This window comes from Alosa alosa, chromosome 14 (assembly GCF_017589495.1).
Source record: "Alosa alosa isolate M-15738 ecotype Scorff River chromosome 14, AALO_Geno_1.1, whole genome shotgun sequence".
Taxonomy (NCBI): domain Eukaryota; kingdom Metazoa; phylum Chordata; class Actinopteri; order Clupeiformes; family Clupeidae; genus Alosa; species Alosa alosa.
The window spans coordinates 11,401,605-11,419,027 of record NC_063202.1 but is presented as its reverse complement, the minus strand read 5'-3'; the positions used below and the strand labels follow the sequence as shown (position 1 = coordinate 11,419,027).

At 45.4% G+C, this 17,423-nt stretch overlaps 1 protein-coding gene across 1 annotated transcript in view; it reads right to left on the bottom strand.

The window, feature by feature from the left end:
* Positions 1-16,756, bottom strand: part of map1aa (microtubule-associated protein 1Aa) — a 35,129-nt gene extending 18,373 nt beyond the window's left edge. Inside the window, 2 exon segments of the mRNA XM_048262320.1 lie at positions 15,451-15,552; positions 16,507-16,756. Of these exon segments, the coding sequence (XP_048118277.1) occupies positions 15,451-15,552; positions 16,507-16,741 (337 nt within the window). The 5' untranslated portion in view covers positions 16,742-16,756.
* Between the last annotated feature and the right edge of the window lie 667 nt (positions 16,757-17,423).

The window sequence follows — 17,423 nt, the reverse complement described above, 5'->3', positions numbered from 1 at the left end:
GCTCTGCTGCAGGCGTTAAATAGAGGCCTTATTCTTCCAGGAGTGGAGCTGTAGTGCTCAGGTGCAAGGAGGCCTCCAGTAGAATACACCCCCCATGTCCTATGAGTCGCTCTTCAGAATGATGGGCACTCAGATGATGCTACCATTACATATAGACACACACACACACACACACACACACACACACACACACTCCTCACTCACAATCATCTGTCTCGCTCTGTCACCTTCACGCACACACGCACACACTCACTCTTTCACTCAATCACCTCCAGTAATCCAAACACCTCTCTCTCTCTCTGAAAACACACACACACAACACACACACACACACACACACACACACACACAGACATTTATTCTAATACAGCTCAACCTTCATAATCCTACAACCACGTGCAGCTTATATTCTAGGAAATATGCTCTATCCCACATAATTTCCCACATACTGAAAAAAGACAATTGGACAAAGACAAGAACTGGAGTTCAAATGTTGGGTAAACTGTCTGATGCCCTTCTTAGAACAGCTGCTGACATTTTTTCTTCAGTCTTGTTTGATCTATCATACATCACAATGCTGTTGGGACTCACAAATCATAACGTTAAATTCTAATACTCTCATCTTCCCCACAATCAAGACAAAACTCTGTATACCCAAATCCTTAAGATGAGTAGGCATATAAAACGGTTGTTATGTGTACATTTAAATAAATATAATATGCACTCAAACAGTCATGATGAAAATGTTTCATAGACGAACAAGCATTCAGACAGGTGCTGGGAGACAGTGGGTGGGGGAGAGTGACGCTATTTAAACCTCTTACACGTCCATTATATTAATGCCACCTCAAAAAACATATCTATTCCAACTCTGCTACCTCTACTCGCCACAAAATGTCAGATGAATACAATGACAGGGTCTCCAGTGATTCTCCAGTAAAACAAGTAAGACATCTCAAACAAAGCCCACCACCAAAAAAAGCTTTTTACATGCATCATCTTCTAATTAACATTACGTGGAATCGCATCCTGTTCAGTCACTGATCGGGCACTAAGAACCTTGTCGCTGACAAGAGGGAAGCTGAACATATTATGGAGGCCTGTTTCTTTAACGTCAATATTCCGTGAATCCCGGCAGTCGCAGGCTAACCGAGGAGCAAAGTGTGTGTTGAATAGAATAGAATAGAATATCTTTATTTGTCATTGTCACAGGTACAACGAAATTAAGTGCATTCCTTGTTCGGTGCAGATGCCCTTGATTAGGCTACGACAAAACTAGGTGAGATTCTACAGGTTTAGTGTAAGCTGCAACCTAGCCTGGTAAGGTGACAGGGACATTTCTGCATCCAGTCATATAGTAAATTAGTTACGCATTTATTCCGACTCTGTAACAACAGGAAATACTTTGCCCTGATTATTTAAGACCGCTAACATGACTGGGATATTGCCTTGACCGCTAGGAGTTTACTGAGGCCTACGTCTCTGTGGATTTACATAAATTCGGGAAGAGAACTGAATATAGAGTAGGATTTATGACAGCACATCTGTAGCTCTTACTTGGAGAGATGCCCTGTTTATAAGGTAATGGAAGCTTGAGCTCAAATTAGGTCACCAAAGTATCTTAACGAGGCGCGTTTCGTTTTTTTCCAGTCACCTGAACCCTGCACTGTAGGTTGCTAGTTCATATCAGACCAGCCCGACACACCACAGTGATTTTGCATACAATTTGAATGTGGATCAACAGCGTGCACTAATGGCATGAATGCGCACTGGTTAAAGAAATCCTTTTTACCCTGTCGGAATCACATCACCTCGGATGGTATAATCGGCTGTTCAAGGACACTATAAACCCTACGTCTGTGAAATCTGAACAAGCCCTCCCCTTATTAAGAAATCGTTTCTTTCTCAATATCAGTACCACGATTCACATTCCCTATATCAGAGCAAGGTGTGCTTGACATTCGAGACCTAAAGTGATCATATGCAAAATATCCTAGTCGCATGCAAACAGAAAGCGGCTACATTTTTACTGCATTTTCGCCGGATATCGAGAGTTCGCCGTCTTTCCTCGCCGCTACAAATCAACCAATCATCTATCACAGAAGGTGCTGGAAGTCTACATATGCAAGAGATGGCATCTTATTTTACACATATTCAGTAGCGTTAAATAGGCTAGGCTATATGATACGAGCGATGACTAATTTGCAAGGTGAAAGGCATTGACAAGACAGATGTGAATACGCGCACCGACAGAATGACACCTACCGTGGAGGATGCTCTTCTGTGTGTCTACCGTGTGTGTCCTGCGAGCGTTGCGAACGCGCAATCCTACGAGCGTGCGTCGGTCAGGCAAAAGGGTGGGTGGGGCCAGTGGAGTATGTGTGTGTGCGTGTGTGAGTGAGAGAGATAGATTGTGTGTGTGTAAGAACAGTGTGTTTTAGTCTATGTCAAAACACATAGGCTACCAGCAGATATGTCTATGTGCATCTATAAGATTAAATTGTTCTCACAAACTAAAAAAAAACCTTAGAGGCAACCCAGATGTGAGACAATGCCATGTGCAGCCCACTGATTCCCTCACTGCCCCAGCTGAAAAGGGTAGCCCTCTGCTGCTCACAGGATCATTTACGCCTCATTTCTCATCCAAACATCTGTAGGTTGGAGAGCAGCGGGACATAATCAATGCAGGGTAGAGGAAGACAGCAGGAGCTCCCCTTATGGAAGTCTTTGGTCTTCATCAGTGCAACCTCACCGAAGTGTGGCTATTAAAAGATATCCAAACTGTAGTCAATATACATTCTATCATAATCGTCACACACGCTCAGGTTATTCCTCTCTAATGGACTCTTCGGTTGCTACTCTGTCCATACATCGGCATGTATTATACCCTGGTGGTCTATTATATCAGTTCTCAGTAGTAGGCTAGTTTGGGTGGCGTGGAGAAGATCTTTGTGTGGGCGCCCAGCTGGAGGCTCAGCCTGCATTGGCTCAGGGTCGGATCCATAGTGGGATCAGCTGCTCTCGGGGTGCGTTGTATCTGTGTATCAATAGGAGCTGTGTATCAATAGGAGCTGTGATCGAGGCTGAGATGAGACATTAGCAGAGGAATGAATCCTCCGTCTCAGCTCATCAGCTCCTCCCTTCTCACGCTGAACCCCTCTACTCACGTTGAACCCCTCTTCACATGTTCAGTAAATACAGCGCACAGAACATTATTGAGATCTGTATATTCCCTCCTCTCACATAAACATACCCATGCACTCTCCCACACATGTATAGATATTTCAGTGTACACACACACACACACACACACACACCCCGTGAATGGAGGGTTTGCTTTACATGAGAGCCTACCCATAGGCATGGCTGACCAGTCTTACTGTAACTCATGACGATAAACCTTACCTTTGAGTAGCTTCTCATCTTCTCATCTCATAGTTCATTCTCCAAAAAAATGGCTCCGAATGTTCTCCTTAGCTATTGTTGGTTAGTATCTTAGTTTGTCAGTCATTTTGTCCTTATTTAGCACAGTACAAGAGGAAGGCAAGACAAGTAATTCAAACCAGTCACATCAGTCTGGCGCCCCATTAAAAATAGATCCATTTTGCTTTCAGGTGAATCCCTTCATATCCATTTATAAATGGCTTTGTTCCAGACAGATCCGCACAACTCAAACACTAGACTGAGCTGAAAGCTCTGGACACCCAAAGACAAGAGGCAAGAACAGTTAAAGTTTGGATTGGGTGGGGTGGTCTGGATCGCCTGGCACTTTATACACACACACACACACACACACACACACACACACACACACACAGCTGTGATTGCCAGTGTAGCAGCTGCTATTGGGGGTCTGCCCAAATAGTCACCAGACACTGACTGAAGTGGCTGTTCCAACTAAACTTGCCACGTGAGGTTAATGACAAGGGTTCCCGACACACAATCCATAGTAAGCACGCACGGAGAGTTGAAGTAAATGAGATGTTGTATTTATTCAAAGAATCCGGTTCTCTTTCTTGGATGGACAAATTATGAAAACAAAGGAAAAACTAAAGCGGTAGTTTGCGGTAGTTTTGTGGTCTGAAAACTGTACCGTCTTGCCATCTAACCCATTGCACACTTTGTGAATGGCCTAATTAAAGCCACCACTTCGCGCCACAGGCACGTGAAAGGGGTGTGTCTACTACCATGTGACAGGTAATCAGGTAAGTACGTACAGGTAAGATGCTGCTAAGGTTAATTAGGTAAGTATGACATTTCTTGTATCATTTCTGTTAACTGAAAACCACATTTCCATGATGTAATAACATTAACTAAAGTACTTGGTCTTATTCCACAGATAAGTTCACAAAACCCAAATATGGCTCCTACACTGACAGTACTCTGTCTAGCTTGGCACAGAGGCCCAGAGACACACAGACAGTGGGATGGAGAGTGTTGTGACTGGAATAGCATAGACGTAGCATAAAGGAGGCTTTCACTTCTAAAATGCTCACCGATGAAATGATCAGTAGTGCCTAAAAGATCCATCAGCTTTTTGCATTTTAACATTAATAGTTTTTGTAACCAGGAATAGAATTGGTTGTTGTAAGGACAATCCTTATGTGACTGATTCTTTAGCAGAATAGCGTATAAAGCAAATGTTTATAAAATGAATATAAGCTAATTAGAAAATGGATGGCACACAAACATAGTGACCGGTATACAGTATTTTGTGGTGCATTCTCCATGTGGAAGTTATAAATAACCCTTAATCTTTCCACATAATGAGCATAGCCTATATATAGTATAGCCTCCTGAAGACCACCACTGCCATGGCTAAAACCCCTGACAACTGGTTCACATTTGCGGCTGTGTGGTTACTGCTGAGGCCATTTTGCGTCCTTCTGGAACGATCTCTGGCCATCTTAACCAGATCTATGTTGCTGTCACACCACAGCTGATCGTCATGGTGAACCAGATATGAAATGAATATGTGCTTTGGGATGATCGTCACCGTGCCCTGCCTTTAGTTTATTAATGCCTCCCTTGATGGGAGATACATTCACCATCAGCCATCTGAATATAGACAGGCAATCCTGCATTCATGCCGTGTGTGTGTGTGTGTGTGTGTGTGTGTGTGTGTGTGTGTGTGTGTGTGTGTGTGTGTGTGTTGGTGTGTGTGTGTGAGGTGATAGCTCAGTGGTATTACACACAGATGCTCTCTGGCACATTGATTATACAGAGTGCTTCCAGAGAGACGGACGAGACTGATGGGGACGCAGTGGAGATGAGACAGGCAGGCCAGACAGTGTCTCCCTGACCGCTCCGGCGGGACACACGCAAGGCCTACCCTTTACATGTCCTCTGCAGGACAGTCCTGCTGAACCATACAGTATGCAATCGGGAAAGGACTCATATTTCACTGTGTGTGTGTGTGTGCGTGTTTGAGAAAGGCTGTGATCAGGACCTGGCTCTGCTGTAATCAATGACAAAGAGACTGCAGGAGATGGTGTATAGTACTACTCCTCCCTTCCCCTTTAAAAACACACACACACACACACACACACACACACACACACAGTCTGCAGGGTACATAGGGCAGGATCAATAGCCTCATCTGAATTATTCAGGAGTTTCAAAGGCACATCAGCCTTACAATGCTGAGCCCTCCCACCCAATGCGCACACACACATTCACTGACCACCAATATTCCCCCACTCATTTTTCAGTTTGCCCTTTCCATCTGTAGTCAGACCACGGGTAAAACACTCTCTCTTAAAAACAATCACTTAGACAAAATTATGCAGATGGTTTGTTGACTGATGTCAGTAATGCTGTGCTTATTTGCCATTGATTAAAGTGAAAACAGAGTACATCCTTTATCAGCATGCGCATGAGCAAGACCACACTCCCATTTTTCCACTTGGCTCGTCAACAATTTAACAGAGTGAAATTTGAATTTCCTTCATGGTTCAGAACAGTGCTTCCAAGCACTGAATCCTAGTCAACATAAAGAGATACGTTTAAAGAACAGAAAATGAAAAGGTTAATGAGGGACGAATAAACATCGACTGAGATGGAAAAAGGCTGTGATTATTTATTGAGACTGTTTTGCTCTGAATTTGGTGGAATCAACAATATTTCATTCCATTTAATCCACAGTATTTTCCAGCTCCCTCCCACTCTTTTTCTCTCTGCTATGTTATTTCATGGTCTGCCAGTTTCCCTTGAGCAAAATTCCCTCCAAATGTTTTCTTAACTCCGAGGCATATCTCCACAGTCTAAAATATTCATGAAAGTGTTTGTTTTATTGTGCCATATTACGTAATGAAAGTCCAAGTCTCGATCAATACCAGGCAAATTACCACTTGGGAGGGCGGGGTGATGGGGTTGGGATGATTGGCAACAGAAATGAAGTCCTTTTCCTTGGTGCTCTGGGATCATTATGGAGCACTGATCATTTCCCTCTGACCAGACTGATTGGGAATGATTATAACACATCAACAAACAGGAACGCACGCATCGCAAGGGAGCCGTTTCCTGTCGGCGGTTCCGCAACAAGCCGTTTACGAGGGCCGAAATCTAATGAAACGAGACCAAATGAAGCCAAATGAAATGAACCCAGTGACATGGAAGAGAAGCAGCTGTGGAATAAATGCCGCTGCCCAGAGCCAGCGGTGGAGTCTGCAACCGCTTCTGCTGAGTCTGAGAAGCTGCCAGTACCATCACCGTGGCCCCCCCCCAGTTATTCACTCTGCCTCCACTCCACTGTGGCAATGTTGTTCTCCCCTCTGGACTGATCTGTATGCGTAGTCATATCAGCCGTAGCGAGCACTTCTCTGGGTCTTGGGTGGGGGAGGCGTTAAATGGGAATTTATGCCTTTATGATTGGCTGCGTAGCTAAAGCCTCATCAGTCATTCCCCTGCTCGCCTGCCTCCGCCGATTCCCTCCCCTGTCTGCCGTGAGACGAACGCCACTTGGGAAAAAACGCTGCGTCAGCAATACGCCTGGCTCGGCTTGGCTCGCCAGAGACCTGCCCGGCTCGGATGAAAACCCACGGCTCCAGAACACCCCAAGATGCTGGGCTGTGGCCAGCCCGGGGTCGACAAACAGAGACATTTGAGCCAGAGATAAAAGGCCCAGAACCAGAAGCATGCCTCAGAAGACTGCAGATGTGCCAACTATAGAGGAGATCCTGGAAGACCATATAGCTATAACACTATAGTTTCACACCCTTTTTGGTATGGTTTTCTGGGCAATGGCTAGCCTTCATTTGAAATTAAACTCCCAGTCACAGATTCAGAAATAAGCTACAGAGCTGAGAAAACACACCAAAGATGTGACTGTCTGTAGTCTGGAGAAGCTTTAGGTGAATGTGTGTGTGTGTGTGTGTCTTTAAAGTGCACAATTACATGCATGTATCATGTGCATACATACATCCTAAGAGCTTGTGTTAGTGTGAGTATATGCATAAGTGCACACCCTCTCCAAATCCCCTTTCCCCTGGGAGCCATTGCAAGCCCAGATGATGATTGAGTACCTTTTAATACCATGCAACGATGAATTGGGTAAGAGTCGCCCATTTCTCCTTCCTCCCCTGCGACCGGCGTGCTGGCTGTGCCTCTGCATCCCTGACTGTGTCCCAGGGGGGCGACCGGGCGCACGTGAGCAGGGGGACCCGACCTCGTGAGGGATTGAGAGGGCAGGCAGCTCTGTCAGCCGCTAAAGAGGGGCGAAGTGGGCGAAAGAGGCAAATTAATACAACAATGGAGGAGACAGCTGGGCTCACAGTGGCCATTGCTTTGCCCTGTCGTGCACCCTCCCCTCCCCATCCCCCTCCTCTTGCGTCCTGAAGGAGAGTATAGGGTTCTGTAATGACCAAAGGAATTTTATTCATCTGAGCGAGGCTTCATGGACCAGCAAAGAAGAGATCTCTGGCTGAACTAAGATCAAGGAGGATAGGTCACACAGGACAAATGAGCAGGATTTAGGAAAGGTAGCTGTCAGTTCTTGTTTTGGTATTAATTTTTCAATTTTACTTATCAACTATGTATTTATGTATGTATGTATGTGTGTATGCATGTATTTAATATATTCATGAATTATAATGTTTTTTTTCAGAATAGATGCTCTGTGTTCAGCATCACAGTTAAAATGGAACACCGTAATTAATAAGCTCGACAACTCTCTGTGCAATGAATCAGTGCATTAGAACATTAGAACATTTCCTGAATTTCTTCACCAGTAAAAACCCTGCAGAGTGCAGACCCACAGCAGCAATGGCACTCTGTCACACAAGCATCTCACGTGTCACATCCACCCCCTCTTCACCCACCCCACCCCACACACACACACACATCCTTCCAGAGCCCTCGGCCTGACCTCTCCCTGCCACAGCTGCAGTGAGCATCTCACTGCCTCAGCTCAGTGCCGCTCAATCCTCCTCCGCTCTCCGGCCCTGTCTCTGTCCTCTCCTCTGGACACTACATCTATCCCCTCTTCTGTTCTTTTCCTAATCCTTTCCAAAAGTTTTCCTCCTCTCCTCTCCCTTCTTCATCTCCCCTCTGCTCTCCTCTCTTCTCCAAGCCGCCTTTGCCCTGTCATTTCTCTCACACGTGGAGGTGTTGGGAAGACCGCGAGTGATCGAACGCTCTTCGAGCAACCAGGCCGATTAACAGTAAATCCCCTCTCTCTCTCTCTCTCTCTCTCTCTCTCTCTCTCTCTCTCTCTCTCTCTCATTGCCAGCAGGGAGACAGCAGGCTCTCTTCCCGCAACATATGTCATCTGTCAGGGAGGTAAACCCCTGGCCGGATCGGGGTGGATGGATCATCTGCATTGCAACCCCTCCACCCCCGACTCTTCCATCCTCTTCACCACAAGCCTGTCCTGACCATTTCCCTCATTCCATTGTGGAGGAATTACCCCTCAGTCCAGGATTAACCAAACTCTCCAAATGATGTGGGATGACTTTGACCGGGGGATTTTTCATTCGAAAGCAACAGTCATAACTCAGAACTAATCCCTTCCTCTTCCCTCGACAAAATGAAGAGAAGCTTCTACTGGAGTGCTATAGACCTGCAGGGCTACGTGAGTCAGTGGATCTTCAGGGTTAAAACTGAGCTGCGTGGTGCAGAGAGGATACAGTGCGGTCCTTGAGTTCCTGGAAGGCATTGAGGTGTTGTTGTTAGCGTGAGATCAGCCGGTGGGGTTGTGAAGACTCTGCCGGCCATGATGACACTGCATTCCCTTAGCACTGCATTAGCATTCCGCTCACATCAGCATTACGGCCAGAGACACACACTGAGCATGCTCCGTACTCCAACGCTGCAACACTACTTCTTACACACAAGGGAACTTGGTGCTTGGTACTTTTTCTGCTTCCCTTCTCTTTTTTTGTTTTTCCATCTTCAGAAATGAAAAGTGAGTGTGTGTGTGTGTGTGTGTGTGTTTCTGTATTTGTGAGTGAGTGTGCATGAGTGAGACAAACAGAGAGGGCGATGAAGAGAAAAGAGAAAGGAGAAAGCAGCGCTGCTCACATCACTGCACACGAACAGCAGGCAGTTCTAGTTTAACGGAAAAACACACACATACACACACACGCGATAATGAACTCTGGCATTCTCTCTCCTGTCATTACAGAGAAAGAAATCTCACGCTGGTCTTTCACAGCCCTTTTTTACACTTCTCTCTCCCCGTAGGCTTCGACCAGAAAAACAACCTGCCAATCTGCAGTGGTGATGGCTTAATTACTCTACGTCTATCTCTCCCAGTCTCCAGTCATTCCATAGAGCAGGACTTTAATACTATTTACCACTAATACCAGTGTTGTCGTATACAGAAGAGACATGTAAAACAAAAGAAAGCTATCACTGGGATTCATCAATACAATTTATGTGCAGCCAAGACTTGGTTATGCTGAACAAACAGAAACAAAGGTTGTTGCTAGGTTACGAGTATGTGTGAGTAGTAGGACGTGCTTGAAATCACTAAAAAGATGATTATCAGCCGTTATCTGGAGGACCGACAAGGAGGGCAGAGAAACCCTTTGCATTGAACCACTGGGTCAGCAGCAAATCTCTATATTGGCTATACGCTCAGGCCCTGCTTTTATTTTTATTTGTATTGATACTATGTAACTATGGATCTTTTATTTAGAGATGAATTTCCTTTATTTAGAAATGCATTTCATCACTAAAATGATAAGACGATGTTGTACATCAAACACTTAAAAACTAATATTGTCTGGAAATGGAAATGCTGGATTTATGTTGGATGGATGTGTTTATGCTGATGCTTGGTGAGAGTGGTTTGTTGCTCATGTTGAGGCAACAAAGCAGCATTTTTCCCTCGTGAAAAGGGATCCCTCGTGATCATCTATTGTGGCACCTTATTTGGGTAAACATTATTTATCGTCGCTAAAAGGCCACTGTTGCACATTAGCTACAGTTTCCTTTGTCATCCAATTTAAAGATGAGGGATAGAGCGCTTTAGCCACCTGGCTGATTAGTGCACGGCGTCTCTCCCCCTCATTAAACCTCGTTAGACCACCTCCGTCACCACCTCTGTCCTCATCTGAATTCCTCCCGCAGCCAAAACTGGTACTATAGCAAAACTAAACAGAATCCTAATGTTACTGACACTCTCACTGACCTTCAGAATGGGGTGTTTTTCATACTGTGTTGAACATTCAGTCAGAGAGCGCAGGGCCTGGGGGGTGTGGAGAGGGATGATAGGGAGGAGAGAGGCTCCATAAGAGCCCAGTGGAGCAACAGCCCCACTCCTCCCCACTCCTCTGCCCCCCCTCCTCCCCACTCCTCTGCCCCCTCTCTTCCCCACTCCTCTGCCCCCTCTCGGCCCCACTCCTCTGCCCCCTCTCTGCCCCACTCCTCTGCAGCCGCCAGGTCCCCCCTCTCTGCCCCACTCCTCTGCCCCCTCTCTTCCCCACTCCTCTGCCCCCTCTTGGCCCCACTCCTCTGCCCCACTCCTCTGCCCCCTCTCTTCCCCACTCCTCTGCCCCCTCTTGGCCCCTCTCTGCCCCACTCCTCTGCCCCCTCTCTGCCCCACTCCTCTGCCCCCTCTCTGCCCCACTCCTCTGCCCCCCCCTCTGGCCCCCTCCTCTGCCCCACTCCTCTGCCCCCTCTCTGCCCCACTCCTCTGCCCCCTCTCTGCCCCACTCCTCTGCAGCCGCCAGGTCCCCCCTCCTTGCCCCACTCCTCTGCAGCCGTGTTTGAAGTCCTGATGGCTATACTGATGCATTGAAGTTGGCCTTTGAGAGTGCACTCTGCAGGGGGGGATGGAGAGGCCATTATGAGGTCAGCATGCTGGCCACCCCGAGCCCTGTGAGGTCTATGACATCTGGCACTAAATGCACACACATACACGCATACACACAGCATGCACAGGTATACACATACACACAAACATATGCTGTCTCATACACACACACACACACACACACACACACACACACCTCTTACACACATGCGCTCACACATGTTTTTACTACACCCCCACCCCCAATACATATACAAAAAGACAAATACACCGTAGCACACACATATCTACAGTATAAACACACACACTCCCCCCCTCCCTCTCTCTTACACAAACACACTAGTGTGTGTGCTCCACTTTGGCTGTGAAGTCCTCTAGCCAGAGGCTGCTGTGGAGCAGCCCAATCTGTTTGGTTCTCCTCTCCTCCCTCATTTAGCATGCAGGTGGCACTGTCTCCTTTCAGCAATGCTAATTAGACAGAGCACTGTGATGTGGGATGGAATGGCTGACAGGGAGGTGCAAATTAGAAAGATATACTTAATATACGAAATCAAATCGTAAAAACAGCTCATTTTACATCCGTGCCTTGCATATAAATGTCTTGTTTTAACATCAATTTCTAGGTGGCCTTGTCCATGTCCAGGTTTACATCAGAACATTAGCATTAACATATCAACAACTGCATTACTGTTGCAGCAGCCATTAAAAGATCTGGCACTAGAACCCTATCATCAACAACATCGGAGTCAAGTCTTGACTGCAAAACAAACAACAACAAAACTCTTTCTCTAGGACACCTCCACCTCATTTTAAGCAGCCCTTCTCTGGCCTTACATGGATACATCCACATGTGCTGTGTTTACAATAAGAGCATTACGACCTCGCAACAAAACCATATCCACTGCATTATCCATAGTTGACATCAAGGGAAACATAAAGAGAAAATGTCACATCTGCAGTGTGTGTGTTTGAAACGGCATAAGATTTACAGCCCATGCAGGTTGTTAAACAGCACAGTATCTGTCACAGTTAAAGCTGCAGAACCGTGTGTTACGTGCAGTGCATGCTATATGACACCATTTTTGATGCCTTTATAGAAATAAAGACAGAAAATGTGACAAAAACCTAGCCTGACGTAGTCATACTCAATTCTAGTCAGACCTCAGTTGTGGGCGGGACTAAGTTCGGAATGGCACCCAGGCTAACAAAAACCTAGTGCAGCAGAGACATGTTCCATGCTGTCCCCATGGTAGCTGCAGCACACTATGGGTTAATGTGGCTGTGCTTTCCCCATGGTAGCTGCAGCACACTATGGGCTAATGTGGGTGGCTGTGCTGTCCCCATGGTAGCTGCAGCACAATATGGGCTAATGTGGGAGGCTGTGCTGTGCTGTGCTGTCCCCATGGTAGCTGCAGCACACTATGGGTTAATGTGTGCTGGAGCTGCACTGTGATTGATCTCCTCTCCAGCTGAGTCGCCTCTTACAGCCTTACACTGCCTCCTGCCATCACTAATAGAGACATGCCCACCCCACCACACCCTAGGCCACCAGGATGGGGAGATGAAGAGACCGAAGGAGAGAGAGAGATATTCAGAGGACAAATGTGTGTGTGTGTGTGTGTGGGGGGGGGATGGGTGGATTGTGTAAGATGAGAAGTGATGAGCTGATAAAGGAAGAGAAGAGAGCTACTGAGAGGGCTGAGAAGATGAAGGTATTGTGTGAGAATGAGCAATAACTGAGAGAGAGGCTGATGTATAATGCATTTGAGTTGGAGAGGATGGAATGAGGGGGGGGGGGGGTTGTGGGGGAAATGCCCTCTGAGGGGACAGAGGGAGAGGGTGGGAGAGGGAGAGAGAGGGCAGAGGGAGAGAGGGATAGGGTGCAGCTCAGGAGAGGTTAGATAATTACACTCAATTACAACTAGGAATCTGAATTACAGGATGAGGGGAAGGTCAGTTGTGAAGGAGAGACTGTGTGTGTGTGAATGAATGAGTATGCATGTGTTTCACTGTGTGTGTGTGTGTGTGTGCATACGTGAGTGTGCATAATGTTTCACTGTGTGCGTGTAGGGTGTGTCTGCGTGTGGGGAGGCTTCAGCTGCATATAGAAAGGCGTGACTCGTGTGAGAGTGAAGTTGCCCATGGCTGCACGTATAGTCAGACCTGGTATACATGACACAGAGGTGGCGCTAAAACCAGATTTGCAGCCCAGATCCCTGATAGGGCCATAAATATTAACACCCCACTGCAGTGAACCAGCAGCATGCTACTGGGCCGCCAGAGAAAGCAAGAGCGAGAGAGAGAGAGAGAGGGAGAGTGAAAACAAACAAGAGACAGCCTAGCAATGCCACACCCTAGCCTGTAAAACTACTCTAATGCACAAAACAGATGCTGCTCTTGGTATCAAAATAGGCACATTTTTTACTCAGCAGTGTTTAAAGGTGATATAAATATATTTTAAAAAAAAAACAATATACTGGATGGAGGAGTTGCCTATGTGCAGAAAGGGAGGAGAAATTTTAGGGAACCGAATATGAAAAAGAAAATGTATATTCATAAACAGCAGCAGCATATACAAATATCACTTAAAGATGGCTTACCGAAACTATATCACATCTACGATACATCTACGATAGTGTTGTGTTTCACAAATGAGTGGTTTCTTGCGCTCAGACTTGGAGGCACCAGTAAAATTATTTAATAACAACTCTCCTCCTTCCTCTTTTGCCTCTGGCAGACACAATGATTCATCTTTGATGTTAGATGTTTTCCCAGCGATTAATATCCTATTCCACAGGGCAGTGAACAGTTTTACTATAAATGCAATATAAATCTAAGACAGGGTTCTTGGTGTATATAGTGTGTGTGTGTGTGTGTGTGTGTGTGAACATGTTATTATACAGTAAGCCTCGGTAATCCAGCTAATGTTACTAGTGGCCATGGCAGTCTGTTCCGCATGGGAAAACTCTATCACATCATCAGGGGTACTGACCCGCGATATGATAGCATGTGGATACGAGATGGAGATCGATAGAGCTGCATCATGTAATGAACACCTCCAGGAACCTGTTTTGGTGGGAACAGACCGAGCGAGGCGGGGACGTGGGGTGGGCTGGGGGTTTGGGGCTGTCAAGCATGAGGAGACTGTAAAAGAGGGTTGTGTGTCTGTGTGTGTGTGTGTGTGTGTGTCTGTCTGTCTGTCTGTCTGTCTGTCTGTCTGTCTGTGTGTGTGTGTGTGTGTGCGTGCGTGTGCCTGTGTGTGTGTGTGTGTGTGCATGCCTGTGTTTGGAGTAGTAAACTGACAGTGAGCGACAGAGAGCGAGATGGTCAAGCAATATTTGAACAGATAAAGTGACGTGGGGGCGACAGGGCAGGAGGAACTCTGTAGTCAGCTCTTCCTGCATCTTTATGTCTGGCCTAAAATGCGTCATATGCTGATTTAGTCTAGTCCATTAGGGAGTCTGAAGACACTATGAAAGGTCAGTGTGTCCTACTATTACAGTAGATTATATGCATGCTGCTCCTTTGAATCAAGTATGGTTCAACCTTTGTTTACATGATAAGAATAGTTGCCAAAGAAATCATGCTTTACAATAAGCATCTCATCTCAATAGAGGATTGAGAGAGACAGAGGGAGAGAGAGAGAGATCCTCTCGGAACACAGAGCCTGAGAATGAGTACATTTGTGTCCGCTCTGGGCCTCTCTTACTACTGTCCTGGAGAAGAGAGAGGCAAGGACAGTCAAATAGCCTTTTGTTTCCAGAACCTTCTGTGCTTCCTGTTGAGTGTTAAAGGCTGCGTCAGCTGGTACTGGCATGCTTCATGCTTCACTTCTGCTAGTCCTTCCCATAATGTACATGAATCACCGTGGATCCTTATTGTCAAACCTATCTTTAGCCAATTTACAAAGGCATAGAAAGAGTAGGTTGTTGAAATTATGCAACTATAAGCTTTTAAACAAAACAATGATATTCATGTGACTGCTTCACTGCATGTTACAAAATCAGTATGAAAACAGTATGAAAAATCAACAGTATAGGCCTATAGCTTTAATGAAAGAAATAAAAGTAAACATTTAAAACATTTTGCACTGAACAAAGTAAAACATTTAGTCCTTCTATATGTAATGTTAACATACTAAATGACACCAGTGGTATTAACATGCTTCTTGGAGTTTGATGGGTATATCTGACCTTTGACCTCATGAGAGAACTGGGCAGAGTGATGCTTCTGGAAGAGCTGGAGCTCTCTGTTTAGGTCACAGGCGGTCAGGTCCACATCCCAAGATCTCAGTCCTGTCCACAGGCACATACAAGAAATTTGACATGAAGTTTGTGTGGTGAGGCAGTTTACTTTTCCATACTTTGACTGCTTGGTGCACTGTTTACTTCTGTTACTGTAATTTATCACAAACCATCCTAAAGTACAATACACCATGCATTAAAATGATGTGATGTGAAGAAGTCTTCTGTATGGAGACGTTGATGACATTCACCTGCACAAACCAAAGTAATGAAGACAAGATTCTATTTCAAGCATTAAGTATTGTATTTATAGCAAGTATTTCTGACATAACTATGACAGAGGTGGTGGTTTTATGCAACACTAGGCAAAGGACTTTGAGGCTGTCAGGTGGTTTTTAGAGTAATTTAGTGAATTACATTAATTATGTAAGGAAAAGGACTTGATTGGTAGTCATGGTAACAAAAGTTAAGGCATGTTTGGGATGATGATGAGCCATGAAAAGTGGATCAACTTTTTTTCAATTAGTTTTCATTTGACCTTTTCTCTGAAGAGACTGGCAAACTACATATTACTACATTACTGATGCATCAGTAACATATGTAACTGTTAGGAAACAATTATTTATTGACAAAACGATTGTATTGTATATATTATATATATATAATAACTATGTTATTAAAACTCCTTCTGTGTGATCTCACAGTGAATTTGCCATTTACACTTTTACTAACTATAAGGACTGGGGTTTTGCAGTGAAATGCACCCTTGAGAACATTCTTGCTTTGGGGATACACAAAATGAAGTCGGATGTGTGTTTACGGTGACAAACAGAAAGGTAAATTTGATGCAAAGGTGCGCCATGGGTCGTGACTCGCCTTTTCTGTGGGTGGCTGGCTGCCATATAATATTTTCTGAGAGAATCTCCAAAGCAAAACTCCTTCATGTTATAAAAACGGTCATAACTGATTCACTTGTGCTTGACAAACATGAAGCATCAAACTCACCGCGTTTGATGTGCTCTTTTGCGATCTCAAGCTGATCCTCTGTGGCAATTTCTCCAATCACGATCAGCATGTAATAATTCCTCGGGTAAAACGGGGGAGCAACACACGCGCCCACCCGGTGCTGAGTAAGCTCTCGCGGCTTGTCCTGTTCCGGATTCGCACTGCGAGCATCTCCTACCGGCATTTCCATGGCAACAGGATCTCGAGCTGACGCTGGGACCTCTTCCATTTCCATGACAACTGCATCCATGAGCACTGTCTGCGCGAGACAACATCAGCCGAGGACCAGTGGGAGTGTCTCACAAGTGAAGCCATTTGATTGGTCCTAAAATGATGTGGCTATTTGATGTCAGCCCTCGCCAATTGGTTCATGGCAAAACGAAGGACTTTCAAAACATCATAAATACTTGTCTTCCTTTTTTTTTTTTTATTTTTTTAAATTAACAAATATACCATGACCGTGCCGTCCTTTTTTACTTAGGATACTGGCATGTCCTTAACACTCCTTGAGGGAAAAAGGCCTAAAGCCTTAGAAAATCGCGTTGAATTTTGCTGACTACATTTCTCCTCTTTCAGATGTCCTAGTTTTCGTCTCGTCAACATGGGAATGAGTCGCATAACGCTGACTGGAGGCTAGCCCCTGTGTCAGCCGAGTGTTTGTCCTGAGTCACCGACTGTCACAGAGTGCCTGCAGAGGCGTGGATCGCAGCTGACAGCACGCTGCCTGTGGGGAGCAAGAACAGCCGTGGTCAGACGAGGGCCGGTGTCAGGCAAAAATAGGCCTACATGTAGGCTAATTATTATTGTTTTAAACCAACATTTAAATTATTGATCGCCATTGCTTAAAATAGAAGAGACCTTGAGTATTACAACAACTTGTTATTTGTATAAATAAAGATATCCTGTGTATCTTCAGT